This window comes from Heterocephalus glaber, unplaced genomic scaffold (genome assembly GCF_053883595.1).
Source record: "Heterocephalus glaber isolate CG9 unplaced genomic scaffold, H.glaber_assembly_v1.0 deba00001550, whole genome shotgun sequence".
Classification (NCBI taxonomy): Eukaryota; Metazoa; Chordata; class Mammalia; order Rodentia; family Bathyergidae; genus Heterocephalus; species Heterocephalus glaber.
Genome location: NW_028258343.1, coordinates 20,872,863 through 20,893,974, shown reverse-complemented (window position 1 = coordinate 20,893,974; position 21,112 = coordinate 20,872,863). Strand labels below are relative to the sequence as shown.

Here is a 21,112-nt window from a genome sequence, read left to right as displayed (position 1 = left end):
TTTCCACTTTGCAGTGACAATGGTGAAGAGTTCACAGCAGGAGTTTGACCGCTGTGGTCCACACCGGCTTCTCAGGCTTCCCTGGGTCCTCAGAAGATGGATGACTGCTGTTCAGCGCCATCTGGAAGGCCCTGGATCTCCAAGCTGGATGCCAGGCCCAGAAACCCAACAAAGCCAAACTGCTGGGGTCCAGCTGCTCTCTGGAATGGCTTTGTGACTTGCATCCGTGTGTCCCTTTGTGAGCCCTCCTGTCAGCCAGCCTGGTTCTACTCTACTCAGCTGGATTGTGTGCTCAACGATGACTGGGTTTGGCGAACAGACATGGTTCTCAGTAGCAGGGCTCCGGTTTCCCATCTCGTGGTGATGAGACTGCCAGTTTTTTTTCAAGTTTTTTGTACCTTTCTGTCTTATTTCTGTAGTATATGGGAGATATTGAATGTTTGCTTTAGAAATTGAGGACAAAACATGAGTAGAAATATATTAGCACAATATGTGACTGGCCCATTTTTTCCTCCGAGTTCTGCGCTGCTTTCTGCCTCTCAGGCACGTTGGTCTCAACGGGTGTCAGTGGGTCCATTGCACCGAAATGACTTTTAAAGACTCCATGTTTCCCTCTTTCCCCTCTGACCTGGGTCTGTATTCCATTTCCTATCACTATCTATCATATAATACCTACGAATCAGGTAGAACTTCCACCTGCATTCTAGTGGGCTACTGAAAAATCTCTGCCCGGATCAGTCTCCGTCTGGTTGACAGTAATCATCTGCCAAAACGCTCAGCATCTTCCTTCCAGCTGCTCTCGTCTTCTGGGCCTCATGGACAGGAGTCAGCATGCTTCTGCTGCCCAAGCTCCTGCAGGCAGTGCCCTCTCACTCTTTCTGTTGTTTCAACCTCGTACTCTACCGAACTTCAGCTCTTCAAAGTGACCAGCATATTTGTACTTTTTTCTTCAGTCACTTCCGTGATCCCATTGAAGCCCATTGTCTCATGTGTTAGTAACAACAGACTCTCACAGGTCCCTCACTCTTCATATTTGGTTATGGCCCCTCCTCACTAGCAGTGCTGTCTTCTCAGCCAGTCTGATTCCCAATCACATCCAAGCCCCTCACTTCCCTGCTCATCCACTGAGAGCCCCTCAGATACCAACATCTACTAACAACTACCTCGTCTTCAATCACATAATAGTTGAAGTGTCTATGATTTTATTACAAGCTATCTTATTTACGTATTCCTTACATTTCTCTTATCTCCAAATCATAGTCTCAGAGATATTTATTTCATAGACTCCTTAGTGCCTGCCTCAAAACTTCATTAAAATAATTTTTAAAATATACTTCCAAAGAAGTATGAGAATCTTAATAATAATTCCAATGAAATACATTTGTTTATGTAAATCTACATATTAAATATTTTCTCTTCCACAAGTAAAAAATAAAGGAAAGATATGATGTAGCTTTTATCACCCTATAAGCATTACTAATTTTGTTCCTTCAAAAGCGTCAGTCTACTGTAGCATTATTCCCAAGTGTATGTAAGTTCTGTACAAGTTCTATCTCCATATCAAGTACTTGAAAATGTTACTTCCATATTTGTGTGCATAATTTAGTTTTGTACCTGGGGTGTTACCAAATGTGTCTGTGAGAGATCTCTGGAGGTTCTGGTGCTTTTTCCTGCCTTGGTACGTTGTCCTCATTACAGTGAGCTCACGGTACCTCACTCTTGCCTTTCTGTGTGTGCTTAATCAACATTTCCATCCAACTTCCTTTCAAGCATCGTCCTAATACGAATTTATGACTAGGCTACCACTCACTCAAAAATAATTCCTTTATTCCAAAAGAGTAAGTTCAGAGGCTGTCTTGTTGGATGTAGTATGAATGTTAAAAAAATCATAGCCTCAAGTTCAAATTTGAAGGAAATTTCCAAATATCTCCAGTTTCTCCCTTTGAACTCCTAAGAAGAGGTTGAAGTAAAACTAAATTCCCGCCTGGAGCTATTGTTGCACATCTACACCATGTTCCACAGAAGTTTCAGTCAGAACAGAAAGAGCATGGGTGATTTATCATTTTAGCAGAAAAATGTGTAATTTGCACTTTTATAAATCAATGAGTTTTAAACTGGCCAAGGTTTGCTTGAGGAATCTAATGTGAGCTGCACTCCACATGTATTTGTTTTATTTTCCTGTCTCCCGTATTTGCTACATTCCCCTCAGAACTTTCCCAAGGAAGACCTGCTTTACTGAACTGGTAATCAAGATGAAAACTAAAAACTGGCGCCTCGCTCTTTATGGTCCCAATGCACATTGCTCATAGACAACTTGTGGGTTGGATGCAGTCCATGAAATCCTACACCACATCTCAACGCGGCCAAGGAGCTGGCTTCCGGGAGGCGCAGGTCCCTCTGCCTCAGCGCATCGCTGCCGTTGCTCAGGATTGTGCAGTCCAGCAGGGGAGAGAAGATACAGATCTTCTCCGATAAACATCAGACCTTTCATTTGCACAGTGTGTCATCTAGAGATTTGTAAGTGACCACGCAAAGCATTTGTGCCCTTCCCTTAGGTTCTCATCAAACTACCCCTCATGGTTTGAGAATTCACCAGTTCTGTTGGTCCCCCAGTAGTATTTTGGATATACTTAAAAGCTCAGTGACTGAAATTTGGAGCCAAGATCCTCATTTTTGTTTCCTTCTGCAATTCCTCTGCAAATTTGCCTTAGTCTGTAATGCCTGGTCCGATTACCAAATGATTACTTGCAAGTGTTATCTTCATGCCGTCACATCATGATTTTTGTAATAACCCAGCAGATGGTGCTATTCTGCAATAAACAGCTTTTGCCTTGGTCAACAAAATACTATACACTTATGGAGGGAGAAAAGCAATTGGATTTTCAGTTTATTACGTACCTTGTGCTGCAACTTTTATAGTATCTTGTTTGGTTTCCAGAGCTTTCCCTGGCTCTTAGGAAAAAAAATAAATAAATTATTGCAAAGTACTATTTCAAAGACATACATAACCAGAGAAGGGGGGGAGGTGTAAAAACAATTAATAACATAGTAATATTGAATATAGCATTCAGAAGTTTCGATGAGAAATAAAATTATTGAGGGAATTGGAGAGAATGAGGCTTGCTGAGACAACAGAGAGAGAGAGAGAGAGAGAGAGAGAGAGGAGACTGAAGTAAGTTAAAATACAAGATAAAGATTCCAAAAAACTATTTTACCTGATTGTAATGTTACCATGAAATACTATCTTATATTTGTTTGTTACTGGAATTTGAACACTTAGAATCTCTTAGTAAGTTATTTCTGTATTATCATCCTTTGAATTGGTGGGATGTTCAGGCATCCCACCAATAACAATGAATGTTATTATTCAATAACGTGAATAAAGTGGCAGGGGAAAGTCACTGAGTAGGACTCATATAGAACTAGCCCGGGACCACAGTTTCCAGCTGGAGAGGCCTTGGAGCACTGTGGCGGCCTCACACCAGAGTGGCCTCGGTAGGAAATGACAGCCGCTGTCAAGAGAGAGTAAGAGAGCTGCACTGTGAATCTTCCTTCCCTCTCCTCTTCGGTGTTTAGCTGCCGTTCTTTTCCTCTCCTTTGTTTACAGTTTTCTCATTAAAGAAATGGGGTACAAGAAAACATGACAAATGAAATGTATTTAACTCTTTAGAATAAAAATAAAGAGGAAATAAAGACTTCAACATGCAGTGATGCATCTTACATTTCGCTTACTGTGACTCTTGATTCACTTTACTAAGTTTTTGATAATAAAATTTTTTAGCAATATGCAAAGAAGATTTGGTAATTTGTTTTAGATATTCACCTTTATTCATTCATCTCATATTTATTTAGGACCTATCATGTGCAGTTAATAAGTGAACTATAAATGTAGTATTTGATATGTACATATATATACATGTATTTAATCTTTGATTTGATATTACCTTATTTAAAATTGGAATATAAGTGAAAGTTGTAAGATAACAAGATTATATGACAATAATTTGGCAAACAGTTATAAGCTAACATCCCACATTTTTGGCCCAATGAAAGAGGTTTAATTTCTAATTTATACTTTATTTACTGTTGGAGGGATAATTATTCATTTGTATCATAACTAGGATTATTAAAATGTGAGTTTGTCCTTGTGTTTTTACATAAAAGAAATATTGTTTGCTCTACACATATGATTTTATTTATTAGTACAGTTATTTCTTCAGACAAAAATCTTGTGGCAAAATTTCATTCGGGCCACCTAATCTTTCTTTATAATTAATTTTCGTTTTTTTTTTCTGGAATAAAATTCCATGTCAACTACAATGCTAGTGTGATGTCTGTCCAACCTAGAATAGATGGTCTCAATTAATAATTTGTCAATATTTACAAGTAGATATTGAATTCTTAGTACATTTCTATGTGTTGCTCTATCCCTTCATCTATATGACTAGCATTTAGGAGGTACTTATTTAATATTTGCTGACTAATAATGGGATGGGAAAATGAAAAGAATACGTCTAAACAATCAATAAAAACTCCCCAAGCTGTTCAGATGTTTCTCTCCTTGGAGTTCTCAAAGTTTCAGAACCTTGTAGATCCTTAAGCTTAGGGAAAAGAAGGTTGTAAGATATCAACTGTAAGTTAGGTTAAAAATTTTGTAGCAGATCTTTCTACTACTTTCTTCATTTTCTTTATGTTCTCTTAAATCTTTCATCCTAAACAAAACCACGCTTGCAGGATTGGATTGGACCATCCAAGGCATAACAAGTATGAATTACAGAGCTTTTCTTAGGGTTCTGTTACTCCTCCCAGAGGCCACCAGTCTGGTCTGTCAGCAGTTTTCTTCCTCAGACACTTTTCCTTCACTAAGTTCAGAACTGGTCCCTGACTGCTCTGCGTTCCCCATTTGTGTGATCTGACAGACTGCTCGTTCCTCCACAGGGTCACATCTTGAACAGGGCTGGCTTGTCTACTCTGGCTGTGTGCAATGGAATGGATGTATTGCGGCCACAGTCCTTATAGACCTTCATTGTGTTGTGCCTCAGTTCCCTCCCTGAGCCTCCCCTGCCTGCATCCTCCTTTACCCCCAAACCTACCCATTTGCTAATGCATGCCATTATAATGCTAAAGATCCTGTTCCCAGGTAGAATGTGCTTTAAAGAGCACATTTTGTGAGGTCCACCTGTAGAGAACTGTGATGGACATAAACTTCAGGATCACAGCAGTTGCGTGCTTCTCCCTCGAGGTTCCATCTTTGCTTCTCTAATCTTAAGCTTTCATGCCAATTTATATTCATCACAAACTCTTCAGTGGAAAACCAAATGCCTTTTCAACCACTTTGCCAAGTGCATCCTCCCAAGAACAGTATCACCCACAAAGTTATGGAGATCATTTGCAGAGGTGACCAGATTTGACCTCTGCTTGTATTTTAGCTTTCAAAACCACATAGGTTAAGGAAGGAGTCAGTGCAGAGACCAAAGTGCAGATCATAAGGAGGCCACATCAAAACTGCAAGAGTAAAACCACTTTAAATCCAGACAGACACATTTTCACTAAAATACACTTAATGCCTTCTTTTGATTTGTCTCAAATACAAAATAAACCTTTACTAGAGAAAAACTCCAAACATATACAAAAGTTTTTAAACCAGCATAATGAGCCCATGTTCCCCAAATCCATTTCCAAATATCAAGTAATGGCCAATTGTAGTTTCTCTACGCTACCTGGATTCTATGTACTCCAATGAACATTTTCAAATGATTTTATTTTCTGCTATTAGCTTTCATTTAATAATTTTATAATTATATTTTTGAAATAGAGTGCAGTGATTTGAATGAAGTGACCATAGGAGTACTCAACTAAAGAGTATAATAGTTTCAAAGTTGAAAAATGTAAATGTCAGCTCTCTCATTGCTGGGCCAAAATACCCACCACTCACAACTTAAAGGAGGAAAGGTTTATCTTGGCTCATGGGTTCCGAAGGTTCAGCCCATGGTGAGCTGGTTCCAAGGCAGAAATGGCATGGGACAGTGCAACCATTGCAGAGGAAAGCTGCTCAGTGGTGGCCAGGGACAGACCGAGGAGGAGAAGCCCGGTGCATTCTAGGTCCTTCTCCTGATCTGCCTCTTCCAGTTAGGGCTCTCCTTCAAGCACTGTAGTCAGTCAGAAACTCAGCAATGGTGCAGTTTACAGGCGATTATAGCACCTTGCGATCTAATCTCTTCCCAAAAGGCCTGCTTCTGAAATGAGACCTTTGAGGGACATTTTACATCTAAAGCTTCACTATAACATTTCATGCTATAAAATTGGGCAGTATGAGCCTAGACTAAAATGTCAGTATAATTTACTTGAAATTGTTTCAGCAGGAGATCATTAGATAAGTTACTCTTTGTGGGGCTCTGAAACCTATTGCTCCTCTATCAACAAATTGGCAGGAATGAGATAAACCATATGTTTCAATCTCTTGAATACATCAGCATGGTAGAGTTTGATTTACAAGATTGAAAAAACATTGTGAGCCTGCAAATATTTTGTTACGGAATCAGTTTTTGCACACAGGTTTAAATATAAGTTTAATATGATGGACTTTTCATCTATCTATAGAATACTGTTTATATTCTGCCTTGAATTATTACAAGGTCTAAGCTCATTGACTTTTCAAGTAACTTTAGAAAAATGGACAGCTACATTGTGAGCCTCTGGCATTGTTTTTTGACTAAAAGTCAACAAACAGTATTTTTGAGAATCATATTTAGGTCTAAATATTTTTAAGCACCCCCTGGACTCTGAAAAAAATCATTGTATGTATTATGGTTTTGTTTATAAATTAAATTGGAGAAACCAATTACTATTTTAAAAGCAACAAGAACAATCTCTGAATTACATAATATTCCTTCAATTCAGCAAATAGCACAATAAGCAACAAAGATTGTATTAGAAAGAGGAGCAATCCGACCAGGGCAGGAGAATGAGTAGCACCAGGTGGAAAAGCAGAAGATGGGTATGGTAATCTTCTTTCTGATCATTTCTCAATACCTAGCTGGCTGGGCTGAATGGTGCAGATTTCCATTTCGAGGCTTAATCAAATAATTGCTTCTTAAACAAATATCCCTTCATACTAGCCAAAAACCTCCCTAAGAATTGTTAATTGTTGCTTATTCAACCCTATCATCCTAGCCCATAGCAAACTGCTGAAAAAAATTGTCTGCAATAAACATTGCATAGAAAATCTAATTATAATGTGAAAAAACATCTAAACTGACCAGTTTGATATAAAACATTACATTTAAGAATTTGTGTTAATTTTTGAGATGATACAAAACTAATTAAACTTTTTTGCTCTTTGACCACTGATTTTGTATTATGTGAAAAGTCCTTTAATTTTAAATGTCAGAACTTGACTTTCAGCAGAATATTCGTACTCAGATTTGATTTGAGAATTTTGCAAAATTTTGCTATTTTCACTATGGTATGAAATAGCATTTTTTCCACACTCAAGTTATGAATCAAACTTCTTTATTACTCTTTTAAAAGAAATCCTTTTATAAAGCTGTCTCACTAGTTCTGCAATATACAAGACATTTAGAATTTTGTTAAATGATAAACTAAGCATAGAAAAATTGAAAGACTTTTATTCAAACCAGCAGAGAAATTCATCCTGAGTGGTTTGGCAGCTGAAATTTGATCCTTCGAAGTGTATATGTTCTCTTTTTGAATAAGATGCTAGAAACTAACAAAAATTATCCTGAAATCCAAGGAGCGACTGAGTTAAACTATAAATTATTGTTTTCTACTCTTATAAAACCCCAGGGTTATTTTAAATGTGAATATTCTCAAAACAGAGAAAAGTTCACAGTTAAGCCAAAAGTTACTATGTGCTTAAAAGCTCTTGTGCTAAGCCTCTTGTACTTATAGTTCCAGACAACACATTTCAGAGTATTACTTCCTTTTTGGCGTGATAATACCCCACTGAGATAAGATTAATCAAGAAGCAGCCTTTGGCCACCCTGTCTGACCGAGAGGACAGACACCTGAAAGAAGGCCCTGTCCCCTGCCAGATACGCAAACTGCCAAGGGGCACAGTGCAGAAATATGAATAATTTATCACAATAATCTGTTATGGCTAGAGGTTAGAAATCTAAATAACCTGGCAGCATCATGTACAATAGATAGCATAATTTAGCTAGAATTATTTTTCTCTAGAAAATCTTTACCCTATCAAGCAATATATTTTGTTTTAGAATCTAAGTAGCTTTTAACTTAATAGCATTACAGAGTTTAATTCAGAAAAAATGATTATTCAATCTCTTAATCTTTATTTTTAGTCCCTTTTTTCCTAATCTTGAATAAATCAGATTTTCAATTTTTTTCCATTGAAATCATTTTCTTAATATGAGAAAAAAATCGTGTCATTAAATATGTCACAATCTACCTGTAGTTTCTATAGATGCCAACAGCCTTTCCCAGTGTTTTTTCATGAGAACCAAGCACAGGAAAACAGAAAATGACTTGAAAACATAGAATAATGTGCATGTCCTGGTCATGGCATCCTCTAGCTTTCTGGATAGAACGTGTGGGAGCATAAAGTTTCTTAAACCATTAATTATTTAGAATTTAGATTTGAAAATTGAGGCATAAACAAGTTATAATGATTAAATAAAAGATGTTTTTGTAATAAATAGAGAAGATAAGAACGAGACACTGGACACAAATCATTTGGAACTCTACTCTGCAAAATATTTCACATAATAACAGGGGATAGACAGAGAAAGCCTAATGCCCCACATATAAAAGGAAGGTGTGCAGTGCTGCAGGAAGATGTGGAGTCAGCGCCTGAGATGTTAGGCAGAGATGTGGGTCCTGGAAGGCGTTAGCATCCCAGCTGGCCGGTGTTCCTTTCTCCTTTTTCTTCCCTCTCTCCCTCCTTCCTTCTTCCTTCCTCCTCCTTCCTTTTTCTACTAGGATTAAAAGCAGGACCTTCACATGGAGCTACATCTTCAACCCATTTTTAATTTCTCTCTCTCTCTCTCTCTCTCTCTCGCTCACTCTCAACAAATTCTTTCTAAATTGCCCAGGCTAGGCTTGAATTTATAATCCTTGTGCCTCAGCCTCTCCTGGTGCTGGAATGAGAAGCTCACTTCACCATGCCTGGCTTCAATTGCAACTTCCTAAAATCAATGACTATGCATGCAGATAAGATTATCTGAAGAGGCATAGGAAGAAAGGTCCAAAGACTTAGGAGTGAAGGGAGGGGAAGGGGAAATGAAAAATTATGAGAAAAGAAACAAAAATGGAAATGATGTCTATGTAAATAGGGAAGGGTGGAGGAGGTGAAGGGCGCACAGGTAATGGGAAAAAAATAAGAATAAAGATACATCATGTACAGGTACAAACACCCAATGATAAATGTAAATGTATTGTATACCTGAAACGTACCAATAAAAGAACTTAAGAAAAAAAAAGATTATCTGAAGAATTTACTTGTATTATTCTTTGATGGTTAATCTATTGATTATGTATTTTTATTATTGACACACATCTTGGTAATTATTCTCTTTTGATAATATCTTCAAAGTGAGCACACCGGCCAACAACCTTGACGGATTCCACAGGTGATGTATACAATTCTTTAAAAAATTTAGAATCAAGTAGAAATTTGAATTCTGCTCAGAGTTTTCAGTAGAAATATGACACTTTATTGAAACAAAAGTAATGATCTAGAAAAATATTGCATTCCTCGTCTGAGTGATATATTCTCTTGGCTAAAACTCTCAGATTCACTTGGACTCTTTAAAAAGATAAATAAAGTCAAGAACAGACATATAGCTCAGTGGTGCCATGTCTGCCTAGCAAGGGCAAGGTCCAGAGTTCGATCCCAGGTATTGAAAAAACAAACTAACAGACAAAGAAATAAAGTCGAGTTTATTTTAGAAAATAAGTCATTTTATCATACAGAAATTACTCAGATGAATACACACATGCACACATGTGACAGAATTTGACTGTTCAGCTACCCTTTCCAGTTCAAATTTCCATGATAGAAATCAAATTCAGCTCTGTTTGCCGATGACCTAACTCAGCCTATACCTGGGAGAAGGGCCTGGCTCTTCCTTCCATAACATGGTTGAACAGCAGGATCTAAGCTCAGCTCTGTATTGTTCTAACACTGTCAGAGTGCTCCTGAGCATTGTCGTTCTGTTTCTCACTTTTACAGAAAATGAGACATGATACTTTTAATGCAGTACTCCACTAGGAAATGTTATAAACAGAATTTAAGTGGAAATATAATCCTATGAAAATACAAAACTGTAAGGAGAGTGATAAGGGGAAACTGGCAGGATATTATTTCTGCCAGAAGCCCCTGTTTCTATCAAGGTTCTTGGTACTGAGCAGACACCTGGTAAATGTTCTGGAGTGAATAAATGAATAACGATGAGGTGCTTGAAAAATCAATGCTATGTGCCTGAAAAATCTAAATCAAATGAATAGGAATTATCTTTGGAAATCACTCAGACTTCCTGAATCATTTTTCCCCCATTTACAGTTTTGCAGATGTCAAAATCTGAAGATTTTATAGTCAGATTCAAAGAGAATCTACATTTCTTGTAAAAATTTCAAGGTTTATAAAATACAGTTATTATACTGATAAATTAAAATCATTTCCAAAGAAAAAGAATCCTTAGCAGAGAGTTCTAAATCATGGAATCTGAGGAAGAATTCAGAGTTTTGTTTTTTAAGCACACTCATTCTTCTACACTTAGTTCTCAGGATGAATAGACAGCTTAGGAATTGAATGATATGCAATTTAATTTAAAACGAGAAAAATGCTTTTCTAAATCATTACTGAGGGCTGTCTCTCACTCTTTCTTCTCTGTTTATTGTCCCAGAGCCTGCTGACAGTGAGCCTCACAGTACCTGAGTACAAGTTCCACCCTCCGTTTGGTTAGAGGCACTACATGAACAATCCTGAACAAAATGTGTGGTGATTTGAGTTTTAGACAGCATCTGAGTTTAGATCTGAGCTTTCCATTTCAAAGCAGGAAATATGTAAAAAATTTCATGGAGAGGCCGGGGATAGACCCAAAAAGGGATAAGGAAAAGAAAGCTGCAATGTGAGTGAATTAGAATGTGTTCCCGCTGAATTACGGATCCATCTGGCTGGGGCGGAAGAGTCTTGTTTGTTGTCAATAAGCAAAAGTTATTAAATTATTGAAGCAGGCCATTGCCTGAGGCTGTTGTTGTGGTGTGAATCCTAGGAAATAAATTACAGCCTAACATGGTATGTAAACAGGCTGACCCTACCTTAGGAAGGCTCTTAATAACGGAGCTGGGTGGTTGGCAGTCACTGACAGCTCAGGTCCGCCAATCACCAGCAGCCAACTTTTCAGACCAAGCCCCCCATGGAGGAGGCCGGCTGCAAACAATGGAGCTACTTCTGATCCTTAGGGTCTGGTTATTTGCTCACTGCCCACACTGCTGAGTGAATCCTCTGAAATTCTTCTTAGGTTTGAGTGCTGCCTGATTCATGAATCAATTTTTGCTTGAATAAATTTATTTTGCTTAAAGTTTTATTTTAAAGAGACAATAAATGTTCAAAAGAAAATGATGGTCAAAATAATTAACCCTGAATTTTCAGCAAATGAGGTAAACTATTTTCGTAGGACACTCAGAACTACTGGATTTGAAGAGATATAAATTTTCTACGATTGTCAGGAAAAATGGTTTCTCTTATAGCAGAGAAGCCAGGTGTCACTGGAGTTTACTTCCTGAAAGTGGTAGACCACTTAGAGTAGACAAATGTTCAGAGAAATGGAAAGAAAGCAATGTTAGCTATTTGAAAGAAAAAAAATCAATAGACTACTTAGATTTATTTGACATGTACAGAGGAAAGAAAGCTGTTTATTTAAATAAGGTAAATTTTGGATCTGTTAAAAGAACTGATTTTGACATAACATAATTAAAGCTTATAGTAACATTAAGTTGGAAACAGAGTAGAGCTTCAAGTGAAAATATTGAGTACTTTTGGGGAAAAGAATGGAAGATATATGGAGATTCTAAAATCATCCACGTGGAGGTGTAATTAAAGTAATGAAAGTGCATAATTTTTTCAAGCAACAACAGTGCAGATCCTCAATACGGCCTTGCATGAGACATTGCCCTGGGCTCTAGGCCTTCAGCTGGATTGTGCGGGATGTCGCCATGCCGAGGCTCTTTTGGGTGGAATAAGGCAGGGAGAGAGGGAAGCGTGTCTGCTTTACAGAGCCTCAGTTTTCCTGATCAGGTGTGACTTTTCCTGCCATCCCCTTTGGATGTCTTCAGTTTTCTCAGCTTCTGACGCAAGCCTCACACCAGTGACCCTCCAGTGGGCTTCCAGGCCTTTGACTAGGGCTGATGTGGCCTCGTGATTGCTCTTGTTCCGTAGCTTCCATCCTGGCCTGAGCAGCTCCTGGGTCATCCAGTTCTCCAGGGCTCAGACAGCTGTGGTAGACTCTCATGCCTCTGGTCGTGCGAGTCTATTTAATAAATCCCCCTGCATAAATATACATGTGCTTTCTATCAATTCTGTTTCTCTAGAGAATCCTACCTAATACAGATGTTGGTACTGGGGTAATTTTAGCAAAAATAGAATTTTAACAACGAATTTCTGCAATGGATTTAGTTGGCTCTCTAATTTGATGAGGGCTTAAAGTTACTATGGTCTGTCCTTCTGAAAATAGAGATAGTACTGACTGTCCATGGTGAGAAAGATTTAAAGTAATCTGCAACACAGATCCATTTTATTTCCCTAATTTGTCACTTGTGAGATGCAAAGAATTTAGTGGCTCTCCATGTAATACTCTTGAATACCTTTGGAAGAGTGAGAAATATAATGATGCAGGCTACTTGCTCTTAGCGCTCTAAACACACTACTAAGGGAAAATAATGAGTTCAAAGATTCAAATTCCCAGATTCAGAAAACTATGAACAACCTAAAGGAGCCTGTGTCCTGAAGAAGAATGTTGTCTCCTTTAGCCATAGAGCTGAAGTCACCAGAACCTGAACCCAAGCCCTCATAGTGTGATTAGCTGAATGACAGCACAAGTTGAATGCTCAATTTTGAGTGGCATCTGTAGTGAAGGGAGAGGGCACTGATGGGAAAAGAATGGTATCCAACAAACTGGGGTGTAGATGTTTTGGGAGGAAACTCACTAGGCTGGGGACATTAAATTGCTGAATTTTGATGAGATTATTTTGTCAAAAGAAGAGATTTCCCACTCTCAGTGGCAGTGGTATCCCCACTGCAGCCCCCATGTTGCTAGCTGCAGCACCTCTGCTGAGAAAACTCATCCTGTGTTGGCTGTGGAAGCAGTGATGATGCTCCCTGCTGTAGTTACCAAGCAAGGCAGTGCTAAGGCTCCGACCCACCCTTATAACCCACTTTTGTCTCTCAGCCTATAACTAGGCCCAGCTCTCAGAAGGCTTCTAAAAGTGATGTACACAGCCTGACCCATGACCACTTCCAGAGTTCTTACAAGCAGAGGTGTGGGGAACAGGTATAGGAATGTGTTTTAAGTGTGTGAGATAATGGTGGAAGAAACATCATCTAGGTCAGGGTGAATGTCTTGATATGGGCTTTTTAAGCAGAGACTATGGATTTAAGGGCTTGGCTCATGGAGTTAAAAAGGCACTAGTAGTTTCTTTGGTTGTTTGGCAGAAATATGGATCACAATTTGGCCCACAGTAAATGAGCTAGATGTGTCTGTTAGTTCTTGGTTTATTGTTGATGAGAGTATACAAAGGCTCGGAGAAATGGGAATCCTGGAGTGGATTTGCCAGCTAAAGCCAACTCCTCCACACTGGGATGGTCTGAAAATGTAACCCTCCCTAATGCCTAAGAAACAAATTCATGAGGGGAGCACCAGCATCCTTCAAGAGCTCTGTCACTGCTCTTCTCTGTATACCAGACCTGACACTGGGGACCTCAATTGGGAAACTTAAAGCAATGGGTCTGATTAGATCCCAGAGGAGTAGAGACCAAAAAGTGGCAGCATCAACCACCAAAAGCATGCAGTCACACAGGACGGCAGAAGCAAAGCAATGATGGTAATGTTCTGTTGTATGTAGATCTGCAGTAGTATAGAAATAAAATAGATAAGAATCCTACTAAATTTTACTAGATTTATATAAGGAGAAAAATTTTAGGCCACATGAACAAAAATATCCCTCAAAAACTATCACAAAAGAATCGTGGTCTCTATAACAGTTCCCAGACTTGAGCAGATTTACAGATCTAAGAGTCCTTTGATGAAAGGGAGGCCAGATCCCCTTGAAGAAAGATGGTGGTGTACTGCCTAAAACATATGCTGTTAATCTTTCTCTCATCTTTCCCCAAGAGACTTATGAGCTTTTACCATGATAGCATATATTTGAGAAAAGCAAGTTATCGGACATTTAGGGGACTACCTGACACTGGTTCTGAAGTAACACTGATTCAAGGAATCTGGAACATTTGCGGCCTTTCAGTAGGAGTAGGGGCCTAAGGAGGTCTTGTGATCAATGGAGTTTCAGCCAAAGTCCAAATCACAGTAGTTCTAATACATCCTGAAATTCATTCTGTGGTCAGTTCCCCAGTTCCAGAATCCCTAAATGGGATAGGTATATGTAGTATTTGACCAAATCCCCATATGCTCTAATTATGGCAGGAAAAACCAAATGGAAGCCATTAAAATTCCCTCTCCCTGGGAAAATAGTAAATCAAAGACAAAAATCAGATCCTTGGTTGGAGGGACTGGTAGCATCATCACTGGTATGAAAGATGGAGAGGTGGTAGTACCTACCAAATCCCAATTAAATGTATTATTTGGGCTGTGTAGAAAATGGATGGATCTTGGAGAGAGATGGTGAAGAGCCATAAGTTTGGTCAAGTAGTGACTCTCATTGCAGCTCCTGTCCCAGAGGTAGTTTCCTTGCTGAGCAGATTAACAAATCTCCTAGCACTTGGTATGTAGGTTTTGATTTGTCAAATGCTTTTTCCTTCATATCTATCCACAGGCTCACCAGAGGCAATTTGCTTTTATCTGGCAAGGCTAGCAGTATACATTCACTATTCTACCTCAGGACTATATTAAATCTCCAGCCCTGTGTCACAACTTAGTTTACAGGGATCTTGTTCATTTTTCTCTTTCACAAATTATCACACAGCTCCATTACATTGATGACATTATGCTGACTGGACCAAGTAAGCAGAAGGGACAACCCTGGACTTGTTTGTAAAGCATTTAATTGGAAATAAATGCAAGTATTCTACCTCAGTAAAAGCTCTAGGAGCCCAGGGGCATGCAGAGACATCACTTCTAAGGTGAAGGATAAGTTGGTACATCTGGCCCCTCCTACAACCTTGAAAAAGGCACAATGCCTGGTGGGCATATTTGGATTTGAGAAGCAACCCGTTCCTTCTTTAGGTGTGTTACTCTAGCCCAGGGGTGGCAGCCTATGGCATGCATGTTATTGTGCTTTTCTTTTAAGACAAAATATGTTAATATAGAGTTGTTTTTTTCCAACTAAAACCTCAGCAATCGGGTTTAGGTTTAATTGCAGTGTTGGCAGTTTGTGATAAGTGAGTGAGTTTAGGGTTGCAGTTTGGCACTCGATCTGTAAAAGGTTCGCCATCACTGCTTTAAGCTATTTACTGAATGACTCAGAAGCTGCTTGTTTTGAGTGGGGCCCAGAACAAAAGAAGACTCTGCAATAGGTGTGGGCTGCTGTGCACAGTGCTCTGCTACTTGGGCCATAGCTCCAGCAGATCCAGTGGTACTTGAGATGTCAGTGGCAGGTAGGGATGCTGTTTCAAGTTTCTGGCAGGCCCCATAGGTGGATCACAATCTTGGGAGGCCTTTAAATTTGGGGAAGAAGATCTACCATCATCTGCAGACCCCTAATCTCCCTTTGAAAAACAGCTCCACGTCTGCTACCAGGCCTTAGTAGCAACTGAATATTTGACCATGAGACATCAGATTGCCAGGTGACATGAGCTGCCCATCACAAACTGTGAGCTGTCTGGCCCACTGAGTCATAAAGTTGGAGGTGCACAGCCACAGTTTATCATCAAATGGTGATGGCATATGTGTCACAGAGGTGTACCAGGAAACACAATAATGATTCCAGTCAACTGTAAGCTAAGATTCCCCTGGTCATGTTGGGGTCCTCATGCCTCTGACTTAACAAGCTAAAACAGGAGCTGCAGTGTTGGCAAGGATGACTGAGCAGAAACTGGACCACTACTCTACAATGGAGGTTAGAAAGAATAGGTCTGGAATGCAGGAGATCTCTTAGGGTGCCTCCTAGTATAACCAAGACTTGTTATTGAGGTCAATGTGGGAACTAAACCCAATACAATCATGATGACAAATGGCCCAGAACCTTTAGGAATAAATGTGTGGGTCACCCTGCCAGATAAAGATCTGCTGAGGTGCTTTCAGAAGGCCAGGGAAATAAAGAATGGGTAATAGAAGAATGTAGTTATATGTACAAGCCGTGACCACAAAAGCTAGGATTACAATTGTTGTGATTATTTCTTTCCTATTTTTAATATCCCTGTGGATATATACACTTATATTAGGCAGATATCTTTATATTCTTTCTTTGCCACATGACAATGATTGACTTATTACCAGTGCTTAGTTATTGTTGTATCTACATTATAATATTTAAGAGGAGTTAAGAGGAGTGTAAACATCACCCCCCAAAAAACATTGCTTTCTATTCTGGGAAGGGAATCAATGCACTTCCATTTGTGTGTGACATAGTTGTATGACATTAGGTGTACCTATGAGCTTGTTAGCTTGTTATTTAACTTGAAGCTTAAGTATATTTAGAAGATGTGCCTGGCTGTCAGGTTGACAAGGGGTGGATTGTGACCTTTAACTTGACTGCAGGGAGAATAGCCTAGCAGACTAGTAAAGCACACCCTGGGTGTGTCTCTGGACATTGACCTACAGACCAGCGATATGAGGGGGAAGAACCACCTGATTGTGGGTGGCACCAACCAATGGGCATGTAGGCCAGAAAAAGTGCAAAGGGGTAAAAAGGAAGTCTTCCCATCCTGCAGACCTGCAGTCTTGTTGGGCAGGAGTGTCCTTTGCCTCCATCATCTTTAAACGTTGGTCTCCAGGTCTCTAGTGTTTTTAGCCTTGCATCTTGGTCTCACACTGGGAACTCTGCAGTCCACTTCCAGGCCTTTGACCTTGGACCATTGCCGTGTCCTTGATCCCTCTTGATCTGCAGCTTCCATCTCCTTGGGCAGAGCAGCTGCTGGGCGCATTGGCTCTTACGGCCACAGATGCCCATTGTGGATTCTCCCCGCTCTGATCCTGTAAGTCTACCTAATAATCCTCTTTCATAATTTTAAATACACTTTCTATTGATTCTATTGTTCTTGAGAACCCTAACCAATCCAAGTAGTCAGTTGTTCATCAACAAATGTGCATTTGATGCCTACGTAGTTCTCAGTAATAGAATATTTACAGTGTATAAGCTTTTTTGATACATACTCTTCAATTTAGCCAACAAGATAGATAGCAGTCAGCAATACAGTTTTCATAGACTCTCAAAAGCAATGTGGATTGGTAAAAAGAACGTAAATATTGTAGTCAAAAGGTCAAGCTTTGAATCCTGGCTTTGCCATTTACTATTTTATGTGCTCGAGTGTGCTCAGATTTTCAAAAGCTCAAATTGCTGGGATGATTGAACAAGGTGACATATGTAAAGCACCAACATAATGCTTTGAATATAATAGGCACTTTGCAAATGTATGCTTACTTCCCAATCACTTCTGAAGGCTAGTGGAGAGACAAATTCTTCTCTATATACAAAGCATATAGTAACTCACCCTAATTTTGAACAGGACATGGTATTCACTATGCATTGTGCCCTGCTCTGTCAATTAAAACAGAAGTGAATTAACAAAAGAAAAAAACACTACCAACAGAGTCTAGTAGGAGACAAACACCAGCATCTTATACTACATGCATACAGAGGATGGAGTCTTTGCTATGAGAACTCATGGAAAAGCATGGCCACCCAACCAGAAGAAGAGTAAGGGATGATATTTTTCAGAAATAATGTCTGGATACTTCATCTTGAATAAGCATTGTTTAAACAAAGTGGTAAGGAGAAGGATTTGGACAAAGAGAAAAGCCTTCAAAAGATCCCAAACTCTAAGACAGAATGGGATGAGCACACAGCTGAGTAGTTTTGTGTGGGTAGAGCAGAGGGTGGTGAGGCAGTCACCAAGAGAGGAATCTAGGGACACAGCAAGAAAGACTCTGAAACCTTTCCACCCAGACTTCACCCTGAGCACAGTGAAGCTTTGGCAGGTTTAGGTGGAGAGCGAGACAATCAGGTGTGTGTGGATGCGGCACTGACTGAAAGTGTGGTGTGGAGCACTTAGTGTGAGGCGCAGCATGTGGAGGAGCAGAGAAGAAAGATACAGCTGTGTTTCACGTGTGTGGAGATGGCCCATCTGGAAGAGAGGCTGTGGTAAGTAGAGGAGAACTGATGGGACAGTCACGCCCAGGTGCATCAGTAACACAGAGTCTTGTGCATTTTGTCTTCTGCTACAAGCACTTAGCTAACTGTACTGATGGAAATAACACCCCCCTCAAAATATTTTAGGGTAAAACCTAAAAGAATGATCAACAAAGAAATAAAATGAGCCAAAATATCAAGTTAGCTGCGTTATGACACTTACACCACTTTTAATTCATTAGAATAAAAACTATCCTACGTACGTATTTACTGTACACCCATAATGCATAGCTAGGGGATGTATGATGGCACTAATAACAAATATGGAGTCAATGAAAGACGTATTTGTGTTAATGAAAAGTATAGTGACTTACGTAATATTTATTTAAAATGATTGTGGATTACATCATTGCTTCTATCTGAGGATCATAAATATCAACACAGAAGAGGCAATTTTGGGTGTGAAATGGGATGTAGAATTAAAAAGAATAGATAAGGAGGAGACAGGTTTAAGCCGTCTAACGTGTGCAGCTTTATTTCTTTCTCTTAATGTGTTAATTTATTTCTAAATTTTGCTTTGAAAATATGTATTAAAATGCCACGCCTTGACTACCAACATATTTCATGATTGTGTTAGTCATTTTGACAATTATTACACTCAATACTAATGTAATGAAGAGCCAGACTGGATATTTACAACCAGAAGAGTGCCTGCCATCCAGCTGATATTCAATAAATATTGTGGAATTTATGAACAACTGTCTTTTAAGGATGGTAAGCCTGACAAATAAGGGGAACCTCAAGTAATTTTATGGGTTTGGACATTCAAAGAAGGCTGTGGGACTGGAGGCTGGACTGACTGGAAATGCTGTGTGGGATTTGGAGTTCCGAGAGAGATCCTGAAGGGGGGTGAGGACCACACTGAGAACAGAGACAGAGGAGGCACAGATGGGGGACGCAGCAGGAGGCTGCCAGGAAGGGCAGTGGGAGCACCAAGGACACGAAATAACAGAATCCAGCATCTGAGCTCTGTGTCTCTCCCTTCCCCTGCAGTGAGCCTCTCCCACAACACATCCTAGCATCCATAGACATTTTTTACAAATCCTGCCTTTGTGAAAATTATTTTTATGACTAGCTTTTGTGAAAAATAAAGACAAGTGCTTGAATGAAACACAGTGACGTCAGATACAGCATTTACAAACCAGTTTACGAATTGAACCCGTTGAACAAGAGCAGGCATCTGCATCTGAGGTGACCTTGGGCATGTAATCTTTGAAGAAGACCTGGGAAGGATTTGAGGATTTCACAGGAAACAGTCAAACTACAACCAGTTTGCACCATTGATGAAATGAGATAAACTTTTGGAAGTATTTTTAGCTAGCTGATTTCATGTGGATCATTGAAACTGGCCATCGTGGAGCTCCATGGAAATCAGCAAGCAGGCTGCTCAGTGCCTCCCCGCAGGGATACACTGCAGGTTACCAGCACCCTGGGGGATGCCAGGGAACACAAGAGCAGACGCCTGCACAAACTAAACTTACAGTTCACTTTCTTTTTGTTCTGTCAGTACCTGCTTGTAGTGTAAAATGTTCCCATCCTCCTGGGGAGTTGGTACATGTATATAATCTATCTAATCCTTTCTAATCTCTTTTCCTTTCTCTTCCTCCTGCTTCCCCCTTCCTTCGACCTCCTGATCCCCTCTCATTTTGAGAAAGATCTTGCTCTCTATTTCCTACTATCGATCTTTTATTTTGCTCTTTATTTATGATTTAGGTTTCTTATATAAGAGAAATGATCTGATATTTAAGCTTGTGTGTTTGATTTATTTCACTTAACATTATGGTCTCAAGGTGCATTCATTTTCCTACAAATGACTCAAGTTTATCCTTCTTTACAGCAGAGTAGTACTCCACTGTGTGTCAATACCATACTTTCTTTATCCACACATCTGTTGATGGAAATATAGGTTGCTTCCAACATTTAGCTGTCATGAATTGGGCTGCTATAAATATGGGTGTGTATGTAGTACTTCCCTACTCCATGTTCTTGGAAGACAAGGGAGCAGATAGGGGGATGAGGAAGACAGTGAATTTAAAGAATAAGCTGAACTTTCCACTATGGCAGACAATAATCACACTGAACTATTTAAATGCAAAATTAAGTAAATCAAAGTCAAATGAAATTTAAAATTCAATAAAGCCATATTTCAGGAGCTAAAGAGTCACCGTGGCTATTAGCTGTCATACTTAACAATGCACATATGGAACATTTCTACCAACATAGAAAGTTTAAACAGACAGGCTATTAGACCACCTAATGTTAACACTTCTTTTGTGTGAGACAAGGTCTCACTATGTAGTTCAAGGTGGCCTTGAACTGATTATGTAGCCAAGGCTGGCTTCCAACTCACAGTGATCCTCCTACCTCAGCCTCCTGAGTCCTGGGATTACAGGTGTGCACCACCATATCTGGCTTCATATGTTTCTTCCTAGGTTTCAGAATCCTCCACTCGTGGTGGTTAGCTGCCCAGTGGTTGCAAATGCCCTTCTTGATCTCTCCTTAATATTCTTTAGGCAAGATGCCTGATCATTATGGATTGCATTGATTTACC

The 21,112-nt window shown here is 39.5% G+C and overlaps 1 protein-coding gene across 17 annotated transcripts in view; it reads right to left on the bottom strand.

Annotated features, from left to right (window-relative positions):
* Trdn (triadin) overlaps positions 1-21,112 on the bottom strand; it is a 335,361-nt gene that overhangs the window by 133,875 nt on the left and 180,374 nt on the right. For all 17 annotated transcript variants that reach the window (XM_087190174.1, XM_087190177.1, XM_087190171.1 and 14 more), the window contains one exon: positions 2,899-2,952. In XM_087190174.1, coding sequence (XP_087046300.1) covers positions 2,899-2,952 — 54 coding nt within the window. The remainder of the gene's footprint in view (positions 1-2,898; positions 2,953-21,112) is intronic.